General features: G+C 40.8%; 1 protein-coding gene across 15 annotated transcripts in view; it reads left to right on the top strand.

Moving 5' to 3' along the window:
* VPS13D (vacuolar protein sorting 13 homolog D) overlaps positions 1-23,347 on the top strand; it is a 245,608-nt gene that overhangs the window by 127,645 nt on the left and 94,616 nt on the right. For 12 of the 15 annotated variants that reach the window (XR_003433444.1, XM_027110129.1, XM_027110132.1 and 9 more), the window contains 8 exons: positions 2,725-2,888; positions 4,789-4,897; positions 7,068-7,247; positions 9,179-9,295; positions 10,122-10,271; positions 14,844-14,993; positions 15,954-16,050; positions 18,097-18,245. Coding sequence is in view for 13 of the 15 variants with exons in the window: in XM_027110129.1 (XP_026965930.1) it covers positions 2,725-2,888; positions 4,789-4,897; positions 7,068-7,247; positions 9,179-9,295; positions 10,122-10,271; positions 14,844-14,993; positions 15,954-16,050; positions 18,097-18,245 (1,116 nt within the window). In the remaining 2 variants the exon portion in view is untranslated. Of the gene's footprint in view, positions 1-2,724; positions 2,889-4,788; positions 4,898-7,067; positions 7,248-9,178; positions 9,296-9,817; positions 10,089-10,121; positions 10,272-14,843; positions 14,994-15,953; positions 16,051-18,096; positions 18,262-23,347 lie in introns of those variants that run through there. The other 3 variants (XM_027110139.1, XR_003433445.1, XM_027110141.1) reach the window with 3 other exon arrangements.

The raw sequence follows: 23,347 nt of genomic DNA, 5'->3' as shown, positions 1-23,347 counted from the left end.
GTGCCCTTGTTGCTGTTGTGGTGTCGCTGTTCCCAGACTCTCTCAAGGGACAGACCTAGCGATTTTATGTATACATGACGTATATATGCACACACATGGCACATATTGTATCTGCGTATATGCATATGTGCATATGCATACATATATCTTATATGTGTATTTATATATTCAACAGATTTCTCTATCTCTGTGTATTAAGAACCAGCAGTTCACACTAATAGTTCTAATTCCAATCCAACATCACAAAGCTCATTGTAATTTTTTCCCGTTTCATATTTGTAACTCCTTTGTCCAGCACTAAGAATGTATTTATTAATTTGATCAGTTCCCGTGAATGTAACCCATGTCTTCTCATCACAGTTGTGCCCCCCGCCCCAAGTGTGGACACACCGTGTTACCTGGCGTGGGCCCTGATCTCCACATGCTGGGCAGCTCCCCGTCCAACCCCACCCCCTGCAGGAATTCTCTCCTCACCTGTCTCTGTCTCTGACAACCCACACTAGGCTCGCCTCCCCAGCCCCTCGATATGGGTCAGCACCCACCTTGGGTTTCAACATCCCACTCTGGGCCGGGCCACCACAATATACCCACCTACCCTCACACAGCCCCCATGGCCTTCTCCCTCCCTCAGTGTCACCTCAAGGTTTTAGGACTAAATTGTGAGGAAAGGGGGCAGGGGAAGGGGACCGGAAGGAGAATGGTAGATCTTGGGTTTTTAAATGGAGGTTTGGGTAGTGAGCCTGCACGTACGGGCAGGCAGTAGAGGAATCCATGTATGAAAACTTGATTTCACCTGGGCATCTGTGCTCTGATTCCCGATCTGGAACACCTCCAGGAAAATTGAGGTGCTTTTCTGTGTGGTTTTGGTGCTAGGGATAGATGTATTCTCTTACTGTGAACAGAGAAGTAAGCATGTGGGGATTGCGGGTGGAGAAGTGCAGCTCAGTTTCATCTCTTTTCACAGGTACGAGAGGCATTAGCACACAGTAGAAAGAGCATCATCACACTGCTATATTTAAAATAGATAATAAATAAATAAATAAAATAGATAACCAACAAGGACCTGCTGTATAGCACAGGGAAGTCTGCCCAATTCTCTGTACACCTGAAACTAATACAACATTGTTAATCAGCTATACTCCAACATAAAATAAAAATTAAAAAAAAAAAAAGAAAGAGCATCATATCTTCTAGATTTGAGTTCTGGCTTTGCCACTTAAAGATGATGATATCTGGTGTTTCACATTCCTACCGGAGCCTCATTTTCCCATTGATCTCCCAGGTTAGTGAGAGGGATCAACTAGGATGCTGTACATAATGTGCTGTGTAAAGGGATGTGATCATGATAACATAGCAAACATTTATCGAGGCATTAACCCTGTGCCAAGTATGTGCTGAAAGTGCCTTGTATTTATTACACTTATCACAAGAACCCTCAGAGGTAGCTTAATTTCCCCCTTTGACAGGATCAGGAAACAGGAGCTCTGAGAAATTTAGTAGCTTATCCAAGGTCACTTAGCTAGTAAATGAGGCAGCTGGATTTCAGATCCTGGCATTCGACTCCAGCATTCATATTACTTTGTTAGCTTTTAATGCAGCTTTGACAGCTTTGTTGCAAAAGCTGTCTTTCCAACGCGGGGCAGCATGTGGATGCGTTTGTGGTACCTAGAATGTGATCCTGACGGGTCTAGTTGGAGTATACGTTCCCATAGAAAGAGTATTCTCAATGGTTAGGTGTTCCTGAAATGGAATTACAGGGATTGTGTTAGAAAGGTAGTATGGCAAAGTGGATAAGCACGTCGTCCCTGGACTTACACTTTGGGGATTCAGACCTTCACTCTACCACCTACTAGTTAATGTGACCGTGGTGAAGTTTCTTTATCTCACTGGGACTTAACTTCTTCATTTGTAAGTAAGAACAGTAATAGTATATACCTCATTGGTTTGTTTTGAGGATTAAATGAATTACTATGTGTAACTCACACTGATCAGTGGCTGACACATAGTAAATATTCAGGAGGTGTTATTACTATTATTATTATTACTTCTTACATATAATGGATTATACAGACTTTCATGGATAGACCTGGAAGTTCAAGTACTGCTTATAAAATACTCCTAAGAGAAAATATATTTAGAATTAATAGCAATAAATCTAGTATAACTTTTGAATACAATCCACTTAATAGTAAACCCAGTAAATTGGAAATTGGAAACCATCAATGTAGTATGCTTACCTTATGAACGTGGGATGGGGGAGAGCTCTGGTAAATTCTGGTTGTCTGCCAGTTATGAGGATAACCAAAGACCAAATACTGAGAATATCATATATACTTTATATAATTGGATCACTCTTTTAGGTAAGGGCACTGGAGGGCTGCCATCTGGAATAGCAGTTAACATAGCAGTGTAGCTAGTGGAGGAGATTAGATTGAACCTCGACTAACTGGTTTGCTCAGAAAGTATTAAGTGTATGAAAAAAATAAATTCAAAAAATTTATATTGTCATTTTTGGTTGTTTGGTTCAAGAGTTTAGCATATTTTATCCGAAGTGCAGCTAGAGATTGACAGCAGTGCAAGTTTAAATTAAGCACTGACATAATCGGAAAGTGTCTTTTAGTACAGTCCCTACTTGAGAACTCATTGAGCCCTGTGTGAAGCTCTTGAAGCCCTTGTATGAAGCCGTGGCTGCGCATGATGGCTCTTGCTGTCTCTGCCCAACAGGAACCAGGGAAGCGTTCTCAGCTGTGGAGGATGACTGGCACAGGCATGCTGGCCCACGAGGGCTCTTCCGTGCCTCACAACCCCAGCAAGCCCTTGGCCGCCCGCTCCACCGAGGGCTCTGCCATCTTAGATATTGCTGGTCTTGCTGCAGTCACTGACAACAGGTAACTTTCATGGCAACTTTTGATTCAAGTTCACTGCTTTCAAATTCAGACTCAGAAGAAATCTACACCAGAAAGCAGAGAGTCTATAAATGAAGTAAGAATTTGTATTTTTCTTCAATGACAGAAACCTGTTGTATTTCCGAACATGAGTATTGGGTTTCTGTTTTATGTTTTAAAGTCATTATGGAAATGCCCATGGAGATGTTAAAAAAAAAAAAATCAAACTATAAGGATATGTTATGAAACATGAATGTCTTTTCATCCAAACGTCTACCTACTCCTGCTCCCGAGAAGTGAACGGTTTGTTTTTTTAAATCTAAGAATTTTGTTAAATTCCTTGAAAGCAGAAACAAATTATTAAGAGAATAATCAAATTGTTTTTATGACAAAGCGAGAGAGAGGCATGGACATATATACACTACCAAATGTAAGGTAGATAGCTAGTGGGAAGCAGCCGCATAGCACAGGGAGATCAGCTCGGTGCTTTGTGACCACCTAGAGGGGTGGGATAGGGAGGGTGGGAGGGAGAGAGACGCAAGAGGGAAGAGATATGGGAACGTATGTATATGTATAACTGATTCACTTTGTTATAAAGCAGAAACTAACACACCATTGTAAAGAAATTATACTCCAGTAAAGATGTAAAAAAAAAAAAGTTAATTTTCTTTATGAGCAAAGGACTAAAATCAACAGCAAGAAATTATTGGATCACTGCATAACTCATTTTCTATTGCTATTTGTCTGCTGCCTCTACTATCTTAATTACTTTTATTTGGTGCTTGTCAGAACCATCACTGTGAGAATTCATTTGGGACCTTAACTTTTAGATCACTGTGGGCAAGTTTCATCTCTTTTTAAAGACTGTGCATAAGGAGATGGCATGGAGGAGTGAGTAGATACACAAGGCTCTTCACAAACATGAGAACCTGCAGAAACCATTTATGACTATCAACCCTTGTTCATCTAAGAAAATAGACTTTCTTTTATCCTCTAATCTTCCAAATGTGAATTACCCCTCTTTCCCTAAACTTTCTTTCTTTGGAGCTACAAAATAGAAAGAGTTGAAGCTCCCATCTCTTCTCCCTGCCAGTATTTCATCAGTGCTGATAAAGCTGTAGAGAAAAAACCTCCTTGAGTCTTCCACCATCTACAGACTTAGAAAACTGCCTGTGTAGCAGTGGAACATAACCCACAGCTGGGAAAGAGCAGGACCTAGACACCAGGATCTGGAGTGGAAGACAAAAGACCAGGGCTATCATTGTACTGGGGGCTGGGGATGGAGAGTCGGATTTATAAGTGATTTTTTTTTTTAGTTTGTTTAAAAAAATGTTCCATTATCTTTACAACAAGAATACATGTTTTTAAAGCCAGAAAAAAAAAAATGTGTTTTTATGACTGACTACTTGGATTCAAATCAGCTCTTTAACTTTGAATAAGTTATTTTATTAGCCTTGCCTCAGTTTCTCCATGAAATCAGTGTGTTTTCAGTTAATACCTTGTTTACTTCCAAAATGACTTTAGATGACTTACAAGTTAAAACCCATTACAAAATAAAAGTATTTGGAAATAAAACAGAAAAGGATTTTTGAAAATATTTTAAAAAATCTTTCTTGTACTACATGACAGCTTGTCATTGTGAGAAAGCAAGAACCCCTGTTATATGTATTAAATTGTGAATCCTTAAAGTATTCATATTTGTGTCCTCATTGCTTTCCATTTTGTTTTATTCCTCCTTCCTCATTGAGAGATACCTAGCTGCCATAGGAGTCAAGCTAACTGCCTGTTAGATTTTAAGGGCAGAGGATATTGGAAGGAAGAAGAGTAAAACCTCGATCCTGATACTCTCTACAGGCCTGAAATATTTGACTCACAGGACTTGTTGCATTTTCCTTTCTTCTAGATACGAGCCACTGATGCTAAGAAAGCCTGATCGTAGGCGAAGCACAACCCAGACGTGGAGTTTCCGAGAAGGGAAACTGACCTGTGGGTTACATGGGTTGGTTGTCCAGGTTAGTAGTTTTTGACATCCCCGGTTGCAGCAAGCAATGGTTGAGCCTTTTTTTTTTTGAAACAAAGTCTTAATTAGGATATACATGAGATGTTGTTGAATGGGAAAAAAATAATTACGATGCAAATATGTATTATTTCATTTTAGTCAGGAAAACCATGAAACCTTGTGCATCTCTGCATATTTACATGAAAAATGTTATTGAAGGTGATATGTAAGAAATGTGTTAGGAATGGTTGCTTCTGAGTGATGGTTTTTATTTTTTTCCCTTGGCTTATCTGGATTTTTTTTCTTTGATGAGATAAATTACCTATGCAATTTTAAAAAGGAAGAAAGAAAGAAAAATGTCAGCTAAAAGCCCGCCACTAAGTTAGATGGATTAGTTTTAGACCTGTGAGGTTAAAACCATCTTTTATAAAGTGTTCTATGAGATGGTGAGTAATCTTCATGGGCTCTGCATGCCCCAGATTCTGTTTACTTCTGCATTCTCAGTGGTCCCCAAATAGACCTTTCATTGTTGTAGCAAATGTCGAAATGAAGGTTGCTGTTCAGTTTCCCCTGCCTTCAAGTCAGCCAGTCCACCCCATGAAAAACTCCCAGGTACTTTATAAGCAAATGTGTGTTTGGAAAGTTACCAGGAATTTGGATTTTCTCTCCTTCTGGCTTCAGGCCAGGAATGAGACCATGGATCTGAGATGAGTGAGTAGGAAGGTGTCTCAGAGGTTTGGGCATAGAGCAGAACAGCACGTGTGACTGCGTGTGCAGTTCTGCCTCAGCCTGGGACTTTACCCAAAAGGTAAACACTAGAACATCAGGCCCAGAATCTAGAGAGCTCTTAGTGTGTTTGACCCTGGTGGAAACCAGGCTGTCCTTCCATAATGAGAGCTTGTTCTCCGGGGGAGCGAGCAGAACTGCAAGGAGCCTCTGACTGCTGTTTGGTGAGATTTATTTTCTTTATCTCTAGTGCCCTGAGCTTTTTTCATCAAAGACAAGCTGCTTACTTATATGAAGCACACATCTGGAATGGATTTGTGATTTTCAATTAGCAATGCAATTCAGACTTCTAGAGGCAAAAGAGGGCTTGTTATAATTGTTGGGTTCCGTGTCTGACCCTGACTTCTGGTTTGTTTCTAAAGCCCATGTAATTCCAATTCTCTTAGAGCATCCTGCCCAACCCACTGCCCCCCCTCACCCAACCAAAAAAAAAAATCCCTTTCTGGTGTTTGTTGTTTCTTGAATCTATTTCATCATTTCTCTGAGTGACCCTATAATAGCAGTATTCAGCAGAGCAGAATGTGTTTTGGTTAGGGAAATAAACTTGTTACAATCTTATCATTCTGAATAAAATAATTGAAGGCATTAAAACATTTTCTGACACTACCCTTATAAGGTTGTGTATGCACTTTCTTTCTAAACTTAAAATAGTTATAAAAGCTTTCTCTATGTTAAAGTCTGTCCTATAAACCCAGCTCAAATTTTCCTTTTCATTACTCACTATTTAAAAACTAACAGAGGGGGATTTAGACACTTTAGCTATTATCTTCTCTAGCCCTGTATTCACTCTCCCAAAGGCATCATCCTGCAGACGTCCGTTTTACTTGGGGCATATAGCAAGAAGGTACTTTTCTCCAAAGGCCCGAATAACTGGCTATCAGATGACATTCACATTTCCCTGTTTCATTTTAGAAGAGGCACCATATTTTGAATATTTGATTGTCTAGCCATATGCCTGTTTGGGCAGATTTTCAACTCCAGAATTTGCTTTTTATTGGAAAGCTCAGTGATAGTGATACTTTTTAAATTTTTAGAATGTTTCAGCTTTTGAAGCAAACCCTAGTGAGAATACTCAGAGAAATAGGGTTTTTGGTACTTTTTTTTTTTTTAAGCTTATCTTAATGACTAGAAGTTACTACTAAACTAATATACTGTATTCATGGAATTATCTTACCTTGAATTCCCTAAATTCATGTAGCATAACTTTCCATCTTGCCCAAGTAATCTTCCTGTTCTTTATCATCTGTAAAGCTGAAAAAACAGTAAATGCTTTGCTATATGTTGACCATGACCCTTCAGAAGAGAGTTTAAATCTGGTAACTTGTTTGAAATGACATATTAAATTGTCAAAGTCAGTGCCTTTGCCTTTTCTTACACATCTTTACTCTGTCCTGTAGGCCAAAGGAGGGCTTTCTGGTTTGTTTGACGGAGCTGAAGTTGTTCTTGGTCCGGACACATCCATGGAGCTTTTGGGGCCAGTTCCACCTGAACAACAATTTATTAACCAAAAAATGAGGCCTGGTTCTGGAATGTTGTCCATCAGGGTCATCCCAGATGGACCAACTAGAGCGCTCCAGGTGATGATTTATCGTAAGAACTGACCTGAGTCTCATTGTGCTCCCCCCGCCCCCACATGGTCGGTCATTCAGCAGATGTTTATTAAAGTATCTGTGCTGGATGTGAGGATGGCGTGTCCTTATAAAGTGGGGATAAGACCTGCCTCACAAAGCTGTTATAAGAATCAGAGTATAAGTAAAATACAAGATGATTTTTAAAAAGTGTAAGAATTATTTCATAATAACTTATAAGGGAAAAGAATCTGAAAAAAAAAGATAAATATGTATGTATCACTGAATCACTTTGCTGCACACCTGAAACTAACAGAACATTGTAAATCAACTATACTTCAATAATAATAAAAAAGAATGAGTAAAAAAAAAAAGTGTAAGAATTAAAGAAGATAATGCCAAGAGCAGTACATATTATTATCAGTCGTTATATATGTTTATTATGTATTTAAATAATTGATATATTAATAACATTGACAACAAGGAGATATATGAGGTCTCTAATCAGATAATTAACGTGTTGTGTTATGAAAGTAGGAGTGGAGGGTGCTATGGGGAGTATCTAGAAAGGATTTGTATGCCCAGATTTGGAGACTGGCAGGGGCTTTCTAAGAGAAGTAGCACTTAAGCTGAAATCTAAATGTTAACTGAAGGAATTTAGCCAGATCAAGAAGGAAAGGTGGAGGGGCTATGCCTTAAGAATGAGAGTATTCGTTCACCAGTTATTTACTGAGCCCCTGTTAGAGCCAGGCACAGTTCTAGGTACTGAACCTAGACTAGTGAACAAAGTTCCCTGCCATCTTGGAGGTTACATTCTAGTGGGGTAGATAAACCATGAGCAATAAACAAAATAAGTAAATTATATGTATATGGGAAGTTATGTATCTCCATTGAAGGCCTGGAGATAAAGGAGAGTGATCCAAGTGGCACATAGAATATGCTAAGAAATAGGCAGGAGACCGAAGCAGGGGCCAGAACATGAAAAGCCTGATACATGTTAAAGATTTTGTGTTTTTTCTATGGCAACAAAGAGTCAGGGAGTGACACGATCAGAAATTTATTTTAACTTGCTCACTCTGGCTGCAGTGTGGAGAATTGGAGTGAAACTGGAGACAGAGAAAGGCCAGTTTGGAGGGATCTGGCTGAGAGATTATGGTGACCCGAACTAGAATACATGGCAGGGAGGTGGACATGAGGAGGACATTGGAGAGAAATGAATAGAAATGAAGGCTTGTTAGGGGGTAGAGTCAGTCAGACTTAGTGATTGCTCGAATGTGCGGATGGAAGAGAGGAAGGTGTCAAGAATGGCCTTCAGGATTTTGATTTGGGCAACAAGGAGGATGATAATCTCCATCACTAAGAGATGTACACAGAGCAGACTTCTGGGGGGAAATGAGGAGTTAAGTTTTGGACTCATTAAGTGTATGGTATCTACAGGAAGGTGTCCGGAAGTCAGTGTAAGTATGGGTCTGTAGCTCAGGGAGAGTTCTGTGCTGGAGATAACGGATTTATCAGGCATGGGGAATTAGAGTTAAGGAAAAAGAAAAGATGTTGATGTGTAACAGCAAATTCTCTGAGATAGTACACCATAATCCACAATATCTCTTTAAAAAGCACCCTTCTCTTAAGGCAAAAAATGAATGCCTTGATCCTGAGGTTTGCATGTTTTGACTTGAGCTATAATGCTAGATCACCTACAGATGCCTAACTCCCACTGTATGAAGCTCTCAAGGTCTACAGCTTGGTGTTAGTCATAGAGACTCAAGACCAAATTTGCTTCATTATTATATAAATCTTACCTTAGCAGTGCTTTGGAAACCATTAACTTCCATAGGATTATTGAGCATATAGTGACTTTGACTTACACAATTGGTATGGAGTGGGTTTCGCAGTGGAAGTTTGAGCCCTCTTAGTAAGTACAGTGTTTTATTTGACCGCAGATAACAGATTTCTCCCAACGGAAAAGTGACCGTTCATCATACGAAGTGGATGAACTTCCTGTTATGGATCAAGAGCTGCAGAAATTAAAGAATCCAGACACAGAGCAGGAATTGGAAGTACGTATTAGCTATTGCAGGGTCATTTCATCATTACAAATTTGTTTAGAATTTTTCTCTTTGGTTTTCTTAGTTGCGACCTTCTCTTTTCTTTCTGACCTCTGCGACTTCTAAGTATCAGTGTTACTTCATAGTATTTAATGTTATCACATCATGAATGTGTGAATATGTTACTTAAATGACAGCTCAGGTCAAATCAGAATGTAACGAATGTTGTTACAGTAAGATGAAAATAAAGAAAGCTAAATTATTTGAATTTAAATAGGAGTGAAGGTTGAGAATAAGCAAACTAGGTTTTATCTTTTTGGCCCCAGTTGACTCTGACATCTTCATCTCCCTGGCCCTGTTTGGGCATTGGAAAGAAAGTGAAAAGTGTGGAAAGGAGCATGAGATAAGTGTGAAAAAGCACACTTATTCCATATTTATTCAGTAATCTTTAAAAAAACACCTATATGTAAAGCACTGTATTGGATGTTATAGAAGTTTGGTGAATAACTTAATAAGAGCTTGTCTCTCAAATAGGGACAAAGATTCTCAAATGATTATTTTCCTGTAATGAGATGCAGAATGTCATCAGTGCTCTGGTAGAGGTGTTATCATATCACTGTGGAGTTCTGGTTGGGGTGGGGAGTGTGCCTGGAGAGGAAGGCTTGTAGTGAGATGATGGAATTTGAGCCGTCAAGGTGAGTAATACAGCTCCTACATGGTTTTCATCTGCTTAGAGGCAAAGTAGAGGGATTTAAAGCCATTTATTTCCTTGTCCTCTCCTGGCTACCTTGAGCTCTGTTTTAAACTGTCAGTGTGCCATATTTTGGTTTCCTTTCAGGTGCTTGTGAAGTTAGAAGGTGGAATTGGGTTGTCTTTAATTAATAAAGTCCCAGAAGAACTGGTCTTTGCAAGTCTTACGGGAATCAATGTGCACTACACACAGCTGGCCACCAGTCATATGCTAGAACTCAGCATACGGGATGTACAGGTGAGAGGGGGGCGCTTAGGACTTGTTGATCTCCTTTTCTTCCTGCTGAACAGCCGACCAGATCAGTGTTTGATGTTCTAAAAACTTTAGTACTTTGGCACAAATTTCTTATGGTCTTCAGAAAACCGTTCTATGAAAAGAATTCTTTTACCTATATTTGTCTTACTAATTTTTCTGTAGAGCAGAATTCTGAATATAGCAGCTAGTCCATCAGTAACTTAGATAACTTGGTCAAGGTGGCATGGAGGAAGGTGACCCATGGTCCCTCATCTTGCCAATAGAGAAAACAGCGGAAATCATCTAACCATAATTTAGAGGAACTGAAGTTCACCATAGGGAGAAAAACAAGGGAAGTGGACTTGTGCTTCTGATCAAGGTGGAGTAACAGACCTGATTTACTTTCCTACCTGAAACACCCCCATAATCCAGATCAAGTAAGGAGACAACAGATTCAAGACACTGGACATCAGGCAACAAAGGACAGTGATCCCTGAGAGGTGGGAAACAGAAGAGGTGAGCCCTGCAATCACCCCAGCTTGCTGCCGTGAAAAAGTTTCCAGGCCATGTCACCAGGCGGAGAGACTGAGACAGAACCCAGCAGAGTGGATGAGCTGAACAGGGTTAAGAGTCCTAGGACCAAGGCAGCCAGAGTTCATAGGACAGCAGACCTGGGAGGAGCGTGCTGCACAGAAAGAAATCTCAGGAGATCTGCAGAGGGCCCCGCAGATGGTCAGCAAAGGACAGATGAGAGGAACCTACCGTCCGAAAGGGTCATAGCACCGGTCACAGCACCGGCTGCTCACCACCAGCCACACTGGGAAAACTGATAATTATGGGACATTGCGGGGAGCCTTCCAGAAAGTCTTGGGCCTCCGTGGTGAGCTGTGTGCCCTAGGCTGAGCACTGCTCCAGACCTAGCTAACAAATCAGTCACACAGAAGGAAACTCTGAAAGAATCAAATCTGTTTCCAAGTAAATTAACCATGTCCCTGAACAACAAAGCTCAAGATGTAATGGAATACAGAAACATCCAGCACCCAACAAAGCAAAAATCACAGTATGTGGCATCCTATCAGAAATTACCAGGTGTGCAAAGGGGTAGGAAGACACAGTATATAATGAGGAGCATAATCATTCAGAAGCAACCCAGAGCTGTTTGGATTTTCAGAGAAGGACATTAAAACTCATTGTAACTGTATTCTATTCTACATGTTCAAAAAGTTTAGCAGAGACATGGAAGATATAAAAATCTCAAATCAAACTTCTAGAGATTAAAATGGAATGGAAAAAACACTGGATTTGATCTGTAGCAGATGACACAGTGCAGAAAAAATGATTAGTGAACTTAAAGACATAACAAGAGAAACTGTCCAAATTGAAATACCCAGAGAAAAATAATCCAAGGGGGAAAAAAACCCACAAAGAGACCAGCATCAGTGACCTATGAGAAAACTTCAGGCAACCTAATATATGGATAATTGGAGTCCCCAGAGGAGAGAGAGAGGAGGAGACAGAAAAAAAAAAAAATTGGAAGGAATTTTGTAATTATTATGTTTGTTAGAGGGTTTTGTTCTTGTTGTTAGGTAAATGTCTGCCTTTTTTCTTTTTTTAAAACATGAATAACTTTTAAAAGTCATGAATTAGGGACTTTCCTGGTGGTCCAGTGGTTAAGAATCCGCCTTCCAACAAAGGGGACGTGGGTTTGATCCCTGGTCGGGGAACTAAGATCCCACATTCCAAGGGGCAGCTAAGCCCGTGCACCCCAACTATTGAGCCGGCGTGCTCTAGAGCTCGCATGCCACAACTAGAGAGAAGCCCGTGAGCCGCAGTGAAGGATCCCGCATGCTGCAATGAAGATCCCATGTGCTGCAATTAAGACCCGATGCAGCCAAATAAATAAACATTAAAAAAAAATTAAAATCATGAATTAAATTCAATTTTATTTTTTTAAAAAAAAGATTTTGACCATAGATTTTCCAAACTTAATGAAAACTATAAACTCACAGAAGCAGCTCAAACACAAATCCACATTCACACCGTCCCCTGTGCCTCTCCCCTGCCCTGCCACACATACGACATGAAGGAAACTGTACCAAGGTACATCATAATCAATTATTCAAAACCAGTGATAAAGCATCCAGATTGAAAAAGCCACGTTCCTCACAAGGAACAAAGGTGAGAATGACAGCCAGTTTCTTACTGGGAACAATGCAAGTGAGAATATGGTAAGCAACATCTTTAAAGTGTTGAAAGGAAAAAAAACCTGCCAACCTAGAAGTCTGTGCCCAGCAAATATATCTTTCAAAAACAAGGGTGAATTAAAGGTGTTTTTAGACATTCAAAAGCTAAAAGGACTCATTTCCAGCAGATCCACACTACAAAAGAATGTTAAAGGATTATCATGCCAAAACCCCTGTTCAGAAGAATTTTTTCTTTCATCATATATCACAAATAGCAAAGAGTTCAGGCTAATGCCATCCCATTTGTTTGAGGATAAAAAGTTAATATCTTGCCACCTCTATTTCTTTGTCTTTCTTTTTTGATCTTACGGAGAAGATCCAAGGAATCATTTGCTGTTCATTAATTTCATTGACTTTTTACTGTAATTAAAAAGATTTTTTTTTCCTGTAGTATCTCTTGATTTCATGTGTGCTGTAAATTGTAGAAAATAAATAGATTTGAGAGTTTACTATGATTACAGTGCTATGAGGAAGAATTTTTAAGAACAGAAGATACAGTCCCACCCTTAGGGAGTGTCTAAATCTAATGGGGAGACTAAAACAGGAATCAGAAACTCACAGTTAGTGCACTTGTGTCAGATGTGTTGGGGAAAGAACAGAGAAGAGGTCAGAATAAGGTGAGACTTCATTGTCATTTCTATTGGGTGTGATAGGTGATTCACTCACTGGGTGAATTCTAACTGAGTTATCATCTGTGTGCTGGGCATGGCACTGGGCTCTGGAGATACCACCATGACTCAAAAGATGAAGTTTCTGCTCTCTGAACTACCAGACTAGGGGAGAAGTCAGCCAATAAGTGAGCGAGCAAGCAAGTAAATAATTCCAACTCGGGGTAACTGCTGTGAGAGGATAAAGAGGGATGCTGCTGCTTTAGGTAAGGTGGCCTAGGAGGATCTTCCTGAGGAAGTGGGAGCTGAACCGAACTTGGAAGAATAGAATGAGAAAACCAGAGAAAAGGTATACTATGGGGAAAATGTTCCGGAAAATTCTGAGGGAGGAGAGACTTGCCCATCTTTGAGAAACGATGGGGAGGCTTGTGTGCAGGCATGGTGGTGAGCCTGGAGGAGAGTGGTACGTAGTGAGACTGGATCAGGTGGGCCCTTGGAGGCTGTGCTGAGGAGTGCTGTCCTGTCCTAGGAGATAAGGGAAGCCACTGCAGGGTGTCCAGGAAGGAGGGACATGATTTGTGTTTTTGAAAGATCATTTTGGCTGCACATGGTAGGAGGCAAGAATGGAAGTAAGAAGTAAGTAAGAAGAAGTGCTCTAGGTCCCTTGCCCTTCTCTCTGCACCTTGAAAGCCAACAGAAGGACCATCTGCAGCGACTGTACAAAATGGTTCTGTGGGAACCCATGTGATACAATGGAAAGGTCAAGGGCTTGATGCTCGAAATACCTGCATTTGAATCCCAACTCTCCTACTTACTATTATACCTTGTGAATATAATAGTAGTAATAGTGTGGGCAAGTAGTTTAACTTCTCTAAGCTTCTGTTTTCTTGTTTGTAAAATGGGGAGGAATAACAATTAACCTTTAGGGTTGTAGTGAGGGATGTGTTAGGTGATGTGTAGGAAGTATGCTTAGGGGTACCCGTCACATGTTCTCTCCTCTTTCGTCTTCCTAGTGTGGGCCTTTAGGGTAAAACAAAGTAAAGATGCTTGCTTCCTGCCGTGAGCCTCCGGATGTCCATAAACTTACCTGAGTGTGGAGAGTGTGTTCTCGGTGATGGTGCTGATGTGGGGGATGAATAGAGCAGTCCCTGGTGCCACTGCTTTCGTCGCTCCATTCCTAGAAGGGAGTTGACTTTAGGATGGGCAACTGTGCCCATTTGGTAGCCATCTGCTACTGATTCTCTCGTTTGAGTTCTTCAGGGAATTTGGAGCAAGAGAAGCATTGATAGCCTAGTGGTTGAGAGCGTTCGCTTTGGGGACAGAGAGGAGTGGAGTCAAGTTCTCGTTCTGTCATTGACTAGGTGTACAACCTTAGGCAGGGGACTCTCTTCTCAGCTTCTTTGTCTGTGACATGAGGACAGTGATGATCCCCAGGAGGTTGTGGTGAGGATGCAGCAGAGCCCTGAGTTTGATAACTTGGACAGGCTGGCCGTTGTGGGACTTGATGATAATGCTTGTGAGGGGACCAGCTCAGTGCGTGGCACACAGCACTCACCAAATAAAGTATAGCTCCTAACTATTGCTATTATTGTTGCTGGTTTTAGTGAGAATATATTTTTCCAAAAGTACTTTCTGAATGACCTGCATGTTGTGAGACCTAGTGAAAGGTAAAAATGAAAACTGAGCAATTTGTCTGTTTTTGTTGCTGCTTTTTCATGTCCTAGGTGGACAATCAGCTCCTTGGCACCACGCAGCCCTTCATGCTCTTTGTGACTCCACTGAGCAATGAGAATGAGGTCATTGAGACAGGCCCTGCTGTGCAAGTGAACACGGTGAAGTTCCCCAGTAAGAGTGCGCTGACCAACATCTACAAGGTAGGCTGGTGGGCTTGATTTGTCCTCTCGCAGCCAAGGCTCAGAGCAGCAGTTCAGGCTGTGGATGGAAATAGTCCAGTGGGGGTAAGGCACTAAGCGGCTCGATACATTGTGTAGCGGAATTGATGGAAACTCCTCTTAAAACTTCAGATTCTCAGTTGTGTTGTCGATGATTCAGCGGGCAATAGTACTGAATCCATAGGGGCCAGAGTCTGTATTCGTCAGCGTGAAGTCTCTGCAGGAAAGTATAGCATCTTCTAGATTGGTTGTGACCAGGCATGATCTCAATATGTTATTAAAATAATAATCCAAAAATTAGCACACAACATTGTAAATCAACTATACTTCAATAAAATAAATTTAAAAAATAATAATCCAAGACTACTGGAAAAGGGATAGGAGGAGGGGCCTGACCTTGGGACAGGCATCCTCCTCTGTAAGCTGCCACACTGTTTACTAAAAGCAGATCATTCAGAAGTGATAAACTTTCTTTCCTGGAGAAGTCTTCATGTACAGGCTAGTGTTACACCACCAAATTCTGGAAAAGTGGGAGCTAAGACGTTGCTTCTCGTATTTCTGGTCCTTTGTCACCAGCGCCAATGGGGTCAAGCCTGCCTGTGGCCCTCAAATTCACAAGCCCAGTTCTGCTCCTTAAACTAGCTGCTGTACATGTGAGCTCAGTACCATATACCACAGTGCATCTGAAAGTATAATCCTGACTAACCAGACACAGATGCCCTGGGAACCAAGCAATAGGATGGTGAATCGTCTACTAAACATCTTCTGGAATTTTTGATTCATTATAACAATGTAGAGAGAGATGAGCCAGAAAAAATTTGGCAGTATGATTATGAAATCACATAAGTAAAGAGACCACGCCATATCACAGGGGCCTTCTTAGGGCGCGGATGAGAGTTCCTCTGGCATTCGCACTGTAAATCAGAATTTCTTTATCTCTAGCATCTGATGGTCACGGCTCAGAGATTCACGGTACAAATTGAGGAGAAACTGCTCCTCAAGCTGCTGAGTTTCTTTGGCTACGATCAGGCAGAATCAGGTAATGTCGAATGTTCTAGGTGTGTATCTGGGAATTGGCCCAGGGGTGGCATTTTTTAGTCTGCTTGTGAAAATAGGTGGCCTCTGAATGCCTGGCAAGCTCCCTATCCACTTCATAGTCTGAGCTGGGAAGCTAAGGTTTGTGGTTCAGTTCTCTTTCTAAGTATTGCTTGTTGACAGGTATTGAGGTGTATCTGTGTACAAAAGAAGCTGCTCCAAGGGTCTCTGGTGTCCCAGCATACCCAGGGGCAAGCTTTTGGGAAGCAGTATATTGTTCCTCTTTGTTTCATGTTTTTTGACTCATCTGCTTTAAGATGGCAGAAATGATGTTAGTCATTTAGCAAACCACTTTGTTTCCTAACCTTTGTTTATTAAACAGATTCAGGGCCAAGAATCAGAAATCCCTTCGGCAGTTCCTTTGGTTTAGCTGAGGAAAAAAATTGGCTAGCCTCAACTCCTTAACTTTTTTTCACATCCATACCCTTATGCCTTAATGTAATTACAAAGGTTTCTTGTTACTTTTCTCTTCTTTGGAGAGGGGAGTAGGATAAGCTTTTGAAAGACCTAAATTTTCCAGCAGTGCCACAGAAATTATGTAGCTGTCGTCTCTTTATTTTAGATCCCTCATCATGGCCTTTGCTAGACTGTATATACAGCTTAGAAAGAAGTCAGTAATGCTTAGTCTTTTGAAGACTAAACTAAATACTGAGCCTAAAGAAATGATAAGATAGAGACTTTTAATGTTTATCTGCCCATGTAGGCTAAAGGGGGAAAAAAATCCCTGGGGACGTGTGTACATATGAACATACATGCACACAATGCAAGAAAGATATTTTTGCTCTGTTTACCCCAGACTTAGACTTTAAGCTTTAAGTAAGTGTCTTTGGGATCAGGAGCAGATCCTGTCTGTTTAGTGCTGCGTTCTCCACTTTGGGTCAGAACGCCAGTGTTTATTTGTGTTCAGAGAGCCACTTGAGCCTGCCTGCCAGGTATCTGTTCTCTTTTGGGTACCTTCTTGGGAAGTTTTACTTTAAATTTGATTGGACACGCTTTTCTTGTAAGTTGCTCTAAATAAATTTCTCCCCAAGCATTGTCTAGTGGATTTAGACTCTTTTGTAAAATCCTTGCCTGCCTTTCATTGAGGAATCTCCTCTGCCTTCTATAACTATTCCTGTTCCCTGAATACAGATAAGCCTATCTCTGTTGCGGTATCTTTTTTTTTTTTTTTTAACCTATTCCCTTCTTTCTATAAATAGAACTGTATAAAAGCTTACAGTATAAATTTGTTTGATATGTAGATATGTACAGTCTCTTTGGTTTTATTTTTAAAAGCACCTGAATCCAAGTGCAAATAAGCTGCCCACATGGGTGTGGGGACAGCATCAAGTTGAAGAGCACATTGCTGTGTTTTAGCCTGTGTTCATCCCTTTTGCTTCATGAGATAACAAGTGAGAAATCGGCTTCCACTCTGCTATTTAAATGATGTCCACTGTTTGAGAGAGAGAGCCACTTGTTGTGATGTTGGTTCTTTATAGCCTGCAGGCTGTTTCTTTTCAAGGCATTATGTTTCGCTCAGATTCATCATTTAATTGGTCATGTTGTTCATGATGATTCAGTTAATCTACACTCCAAGTACTTATTTAGATACCATTTTCTGAAATAAATTCAGATAATCTGGGTCATTTATAATAATAATGATAACGACATGGTTTCTAGAAAACGCATTGCCATCAAGCACACCCATGACCTTTGGCTTTCCCACCTGGATTATTTTTTCCAGAGATGATATCTGCCAGATGGTAATAGAGTCACAATCAAAAGATTAAGCTATTGTACTTTTTGGATCAGCAACATGAACCAGATCTACTTTAACAAAGAAATGGCATCAGGATACTGTACATATTACTGAGCCCTAAAAAATTAAATTTAGACAAATAGACGTTTACATTTTTCTGTGAGTTTCTTTTCAATATGAACGAAAGTATTTGAATCATGAGACTTCAGAGGAAACTTATTTTTCAAGAAAACAATTCTACCTTTGTACCAGAGGTGGAAAAATACGATGAAAACCTCCACGAAAAGACAGCTGAGCAAGGTGGGACGCCAATTCGATACTACTTTGAAAATCTCAAAATCAGCATCCCCCAGATCAAGCTGAGCGTGTTCACCTCCAACAAGCTACCACTGGATCTCAAGGTGAGCTGCTAGCTGGGTAAGTTTTAAAAATGACTTTTCCTTGGAAAAGAATGAGTGTGTTTACCACTTGCTTTTTCCGTCCAGTATCATCATTTGTAGCAGATATTTTTACAGGTTTTCTTTTTTGAGAATTTTTAGTGACTCATATGTGTACGTACATATGTACAGTTGACCGTTGAATAGTGTGAGAGTTAGGAGCACCCACCCCTCCTCGCAATTGAAAATCTGCATATAACTTCCATTATGTGCAGTTCTGCATCCGAGTAAACTGTTGAAAAGATCCGCATGTCAGTGGACCATGCAGTTCAAACTAAGTGTGGTGTTCAAGGGTCAACTGTATATTCCTTTTCTTTTCTTTTTTTTAATGTTTAAGTATGACTTTGCTAAAGATTAAAGAGTAACAAAAGAGAGTAAACACAGAATTACATAAAACCCCATCTGCCCTCTGCTTAGCTCTTGGCTCATCTCAGTGAGGTAAAAGCCTCCTTTCCTAGGGCCGCTCCTAGACTCGAGAGAAAAGCTGTAGCCAAGACAATATCTTCTTTTTGTGCCCGAGTCCTGCCTGCCCTCCTTCTCGCCTCCTAAGTACTCACCTCTTTTTGAATGGTTGACGGTGGAAATGTCTACCACCTTCAAGGATGACGCGGTCACTTACCCACCAAGGTGTGGCCTCCCCTACCCACCATATTAGGGTGAGACACTCCTACAGAGCATCTGGATATGCACTTGACAGATACAGTCTGAATACCATCTTTATTTTCTGCAGTAAAATCTGTTAAAATTAAGGGATGCTTCTAGAATGCGAATCCAAGCCTATCTGACTCTAAAGTTTATGTACATTTTACCCCGATGCTGTGCTGTCCCTTAGAACATAAGGAGGCGGAGGATTTTAGAGCTCTGTGAGTCCCTAATGATGCCCTTGCTTGATGAACAAGGATATTGGAGTCCACAGAGTTTTGTCACTGAAGCCTGTGTAGTTGGAGCAGGAGTAGAACCCAGGTGATTGTTGGAAGGTCCTTCCTTAGGCGGAGTCTACATCTGCCTCCCTGCAGCCTGCACCCCTTACTTCTGGTTCTTTCCTCTGATGCACTTGAAGATGGGTATCAGGGCATCTACCTCCCCACTAATCACCGGTCGAAGGCTTTCCCACTGCCCCATGCTGCCTCCTTTAAGATGCTGCAGGGTGGTCTTTCTTTCTGAACAGGAGTAGCTAGAGATGTGGACAAATAAGTAATAAACCTGGAGTCATAAATTTCCATGCCTGCAGAAACTGTGCCAGCAGTGAAGTTGGCGAAGCAGCCCCGGGGGCACCGTGGCCCTCAGAGTGTGCACTCTTCATCTGAAGGGGGCAGTGCAGCTCAGCTCCAGCCAGTTGTTATGGGGGAATGTGAACCCAGTGTTGCCAGATCTTCGGAGTTTTTAAAGTGAAGCCGGAAATCTGGATTTTTATGTGGAATCTCCTGGTTTTTAAATGTTGGCAACCGATTTGAATTTTTTTGTTTTTGTTTTTAAGCCTTGTGGACCTAACAAAACACATGTGTGGGCCTCATGTGGGCCCAGGATTTGCCAGCTCACAACTTCTAAAATAGACTTATAGGTAACAAGACAGTAGTCTGGTCCAAATCAAGTCGTTTTTGGGTAAGGACAGGGCAAGGGTGACTGCTTCATTAAGGCAGCAAACGGGGTGAGTAGTTGGGAATGCAGGTCGGGACCGGGGAGCTCCTGCAACCATCCTGAGAACAGGGCCTTCTCCATGGACGGTCCTGTCTGCTTAATTAGCTTTAACTTCATGTTTCCCAGGAGACTAAAGATACTTATAATTAGCATGGGAGTGGGGGGGAAACCATGGGAAAACCACTATCTTGCTAATATCCACAAGTATCCACTTGACTTATGTGACCCTTTGGAATGGGTTTCTTTGATAAAGTATATATTCCCCCAGAACACTTGGCACTCACCCAACAAACCAGTGTCAAGCATTTCCTGAGAGTTAAGGACTTCTTGTTTTCTAAATCGTCTTACTAAGAAACACAGACACCTAATTGTTCCTTCCAAATTGCTCCTGGTAGAAGATTTCCCCCCAGACTAACAAATGCAGTATGATTTTCTACAGTTGAAGTAGCTTCAGGCCCCCAGTTCCTTGGTATTGATGCTTGCACGCTCACCCTGCATGCAATACACTGGGAGTCGTTTAGGTTGAGTGTTTCATTTGGCGCTATATTGAAGGAACATTTTCAAGGCATTTTTCAAATGATTGCTAAACAGATTCAGTGGAGCAGCCACATTATGAGGTGTGGGGCGGGGGACACCCTGAATGTGGTACCTTAATGTTTCAAACAGGGTGCTGGGAATTGGGATGTCAGAGTTAAATTCTCAGCTTACAGAAGTCACCATTTTATTGTGCCTTGCCTTCTCCTCGAGGAGTCTGGGACTCATAAATAATGTCATTTATTCAAATAGTTTTCTAACAGAGTAATATCCCTTTATTAGTAGCTCTTAGGAAGAGCAGTCTGCTCTTTGAGATGAATATGTAACGGCTAAAAGTATGTGCTTAGGAAATGGAGTCCTGTCCCAGAGCAGGAATCATGAGAGTCTGACTAAAAGGTAACCATGTCTTTGGTATTGAAGGCATAATTATCTTGATTCTCTTGACTCCAGGCCAGAAACGAGGCTGTCAGAAGTCTCAGAGGGAAGTCTCTTCAGGTTTACACCGAGGGTACATTATTGCCAGATAGAGTGTCTGTTCAGAAGGACTCAAAGCAGTTTCACATCTGCTATCTCAATTGGATTCCTTACTCTGCGATGGAAGAAGGGGGAGATAATAGTTCCATCTCACAAATGCAGAGACGAAAGCACGGCATTCCCCACCCCACCCCACCCATTCGCCATTATTCTCCCAAGTTTGCATGTTAGAGAGTAGCAGAATAATATTGAAAGTGCCAGGTAGTTTATATGTTCTTTCGGTTTTCTTAAAGATCAAAAGAGTCCAGGAGCCTTTAAAAGGTTTCATAAGGTGGCCTACAGCAGCCCTTTTCCCATTTAGAGCATTGGGGTATTACAAAAGAAGGGCTTTAATTGAGCAATCTAGTTTGGAAGAAAACCCACATTTTAATGGTCGGAGAGCAAGAGGGTGGGGGTGAGGGGGAATTTCAAACAAAGACACTATTTAAAAAGCCTAAAACTGTCTTCTCAAAGGCTTGAAATAATTTGTTGGGAAACTTCAGACCCTTTACTTTTTCCTCCCCTCCCTAAATAAAAACCAGATTTGTTAAAAGGAAAAAAGATCCAGTATTGTTAATTGTATTTCAGAAAGTGCCAGAGAGGGAAATATCCCTGTAGTTTTAAACACTGTCCCAAGAGGCAAGTGGGCAAATACCCTGCTTCACATAAACAGTCTCTATGTACCATAAATAAACCTTTAAAGAATGAATTCCAGACAGTTTTGTTTAGTGCAGGATAAACTAAGAAGGGAAAGGACATGGCCCAGGGACTAGCTTGTGATCTGAGACCTTATGGCATATGGACAGGTATTTCTTCTTTCAACTCTATAAAGTTTCTGGAAGACTTCAGCGGTTTTTATCTGGCGGAAGTAGGAATAGACATTTTCCTATTTTTATTAGGAACTTATGAGCACAGATTGCCTTCTCCAGAATCCATTTTATAACAGGAAACTGTCTGCTACTTGAGTAAATCAGCATCAACTTTGTATACTACTGTATTTGATTAGTCATTCAGTTACTACAAGAAAAAGCCCTGTTTGGCTCGGAAAGAGGGAAACTCTCATCTCCTGTACTTTGACTCACCAGAACAACCTGAAGGTGGTAGAGTAATTCATACCAGTGTGCCATATCTCAGCTTTTTCAAATGTGGGAGGCCCCAAAGCAGTACCAGGTAAAGATCATTTTTACTGAAAGGCCAGAATACTTCCTTGGTTCAGACAAAGCACGTTAGCCACTCAGAAAGGGGATAGTGTCTCTCATGAGGGCTTTGACAACTTAGTAGAGGTTTCAAAGTCTTTGTGTTATGTGTGGTTCTTCTTCTTCAGTGTTTGGTTGCAATGAGAAAGTTGGGGTACAAAGCTTTTTGCTGTATGCCTTTGCTTTGATCTCATTTCCTCTTTTCTGAGAAGAAAGTAATGCTCAGAGTTGTATTGACAAAACAAACTGCTGAACTGATGTCAGTACCTGGCTTTACTAACATATCTACTTATTGTGGGTCTGAGCAAAGCAGTTGAGGCTATGGGGCCTCAGTTTCTGTGTCAGTGAAATGGGGAGAATAGTGCCTGCTCACTTCATCATCACTCACCATGTGCATGGGTGAGACATTCAAGAATGAATAGCAGAACATTTTTCAGGAGAAGTAAAATAATCCTCTTTTCTGGTCTTCATGCTTTCTGCCTGTTAGGTAGTTGTGGTTGTGAAAATGAACATGTTCAAGTCTACGATCTACTAATAACTAGCCACAGGAGTTTAGGCCACCCACTTAACGTTTCTTTGGTTTTATTTATTTAAAGAAATAAGAGTGTTAGGCTGAATTAACTTGAGGATGCTCTTAATCTCCGAAATGTTTTGTCCTGAAATTTAGTAGGAGGTTGCGAGTGACTTCCCAGGGCACCAGATGCAGTGGCCTTTTTTCTGTCCTCATCTTTGTCAGATCCTCTGCCATATTTGATATTGCTGACCTCCCTGTTCTTGGCGTTGTCCTTGCTGGTTCTCCTGTTATTCTTCTGTTTGTTTCTTCTCTTCTCCTAACCCATATGTTTATTAAAAAGGGCCATTTTTCTCCTCTGTGAACTAAACTGTCTGGTCATATCACTTGTCCATTTTAAAAATCACTTTATTGGTCTTTTATCTCCTCTTATTTTAGAAGCTCTTTATAGAAGTTTTGTCTTTGTTATAAGTTGCAAGTATTTTTTCTTTGGCTTTTCATTTGTCGTTTTTACTTTGCTTTTGGTGTGCGTATGTTTTTTAAAATCATACAGAAGCTTTCTATTTTATGTTGTCAAACTTATCAGTCTTTTGCCTTTTGAATCTGAATTTTGAGTCACAAAAAAGTTCTCCCACTCTGGTTTTAGACAGTTTCATCTAGGTTTTCTTCGATTA

The sequence above is a fragment of the Aethalodelphis obliquidens genome, unplaced genomic scaffold, assembly GCF_003676395.1.
Source record: "Aethalodelphis obliquidens isolate GAN/ISIS:26980383/991018 unplaced genomic scaffold, ASM367639v1 scaffold9, whole genome shotgun sequence".
In the NCBI taxonomy this organism is placed as follows: Eukaryota; Metazoa; Chordata; class Mammalia; order Artiodactyla; family Delphinidae; genus Aethalodelphis; species Aethalodelphis obliquidens.
This window is presented reverse-complemented; position numbering and strand designations above follow the sequence as displayed.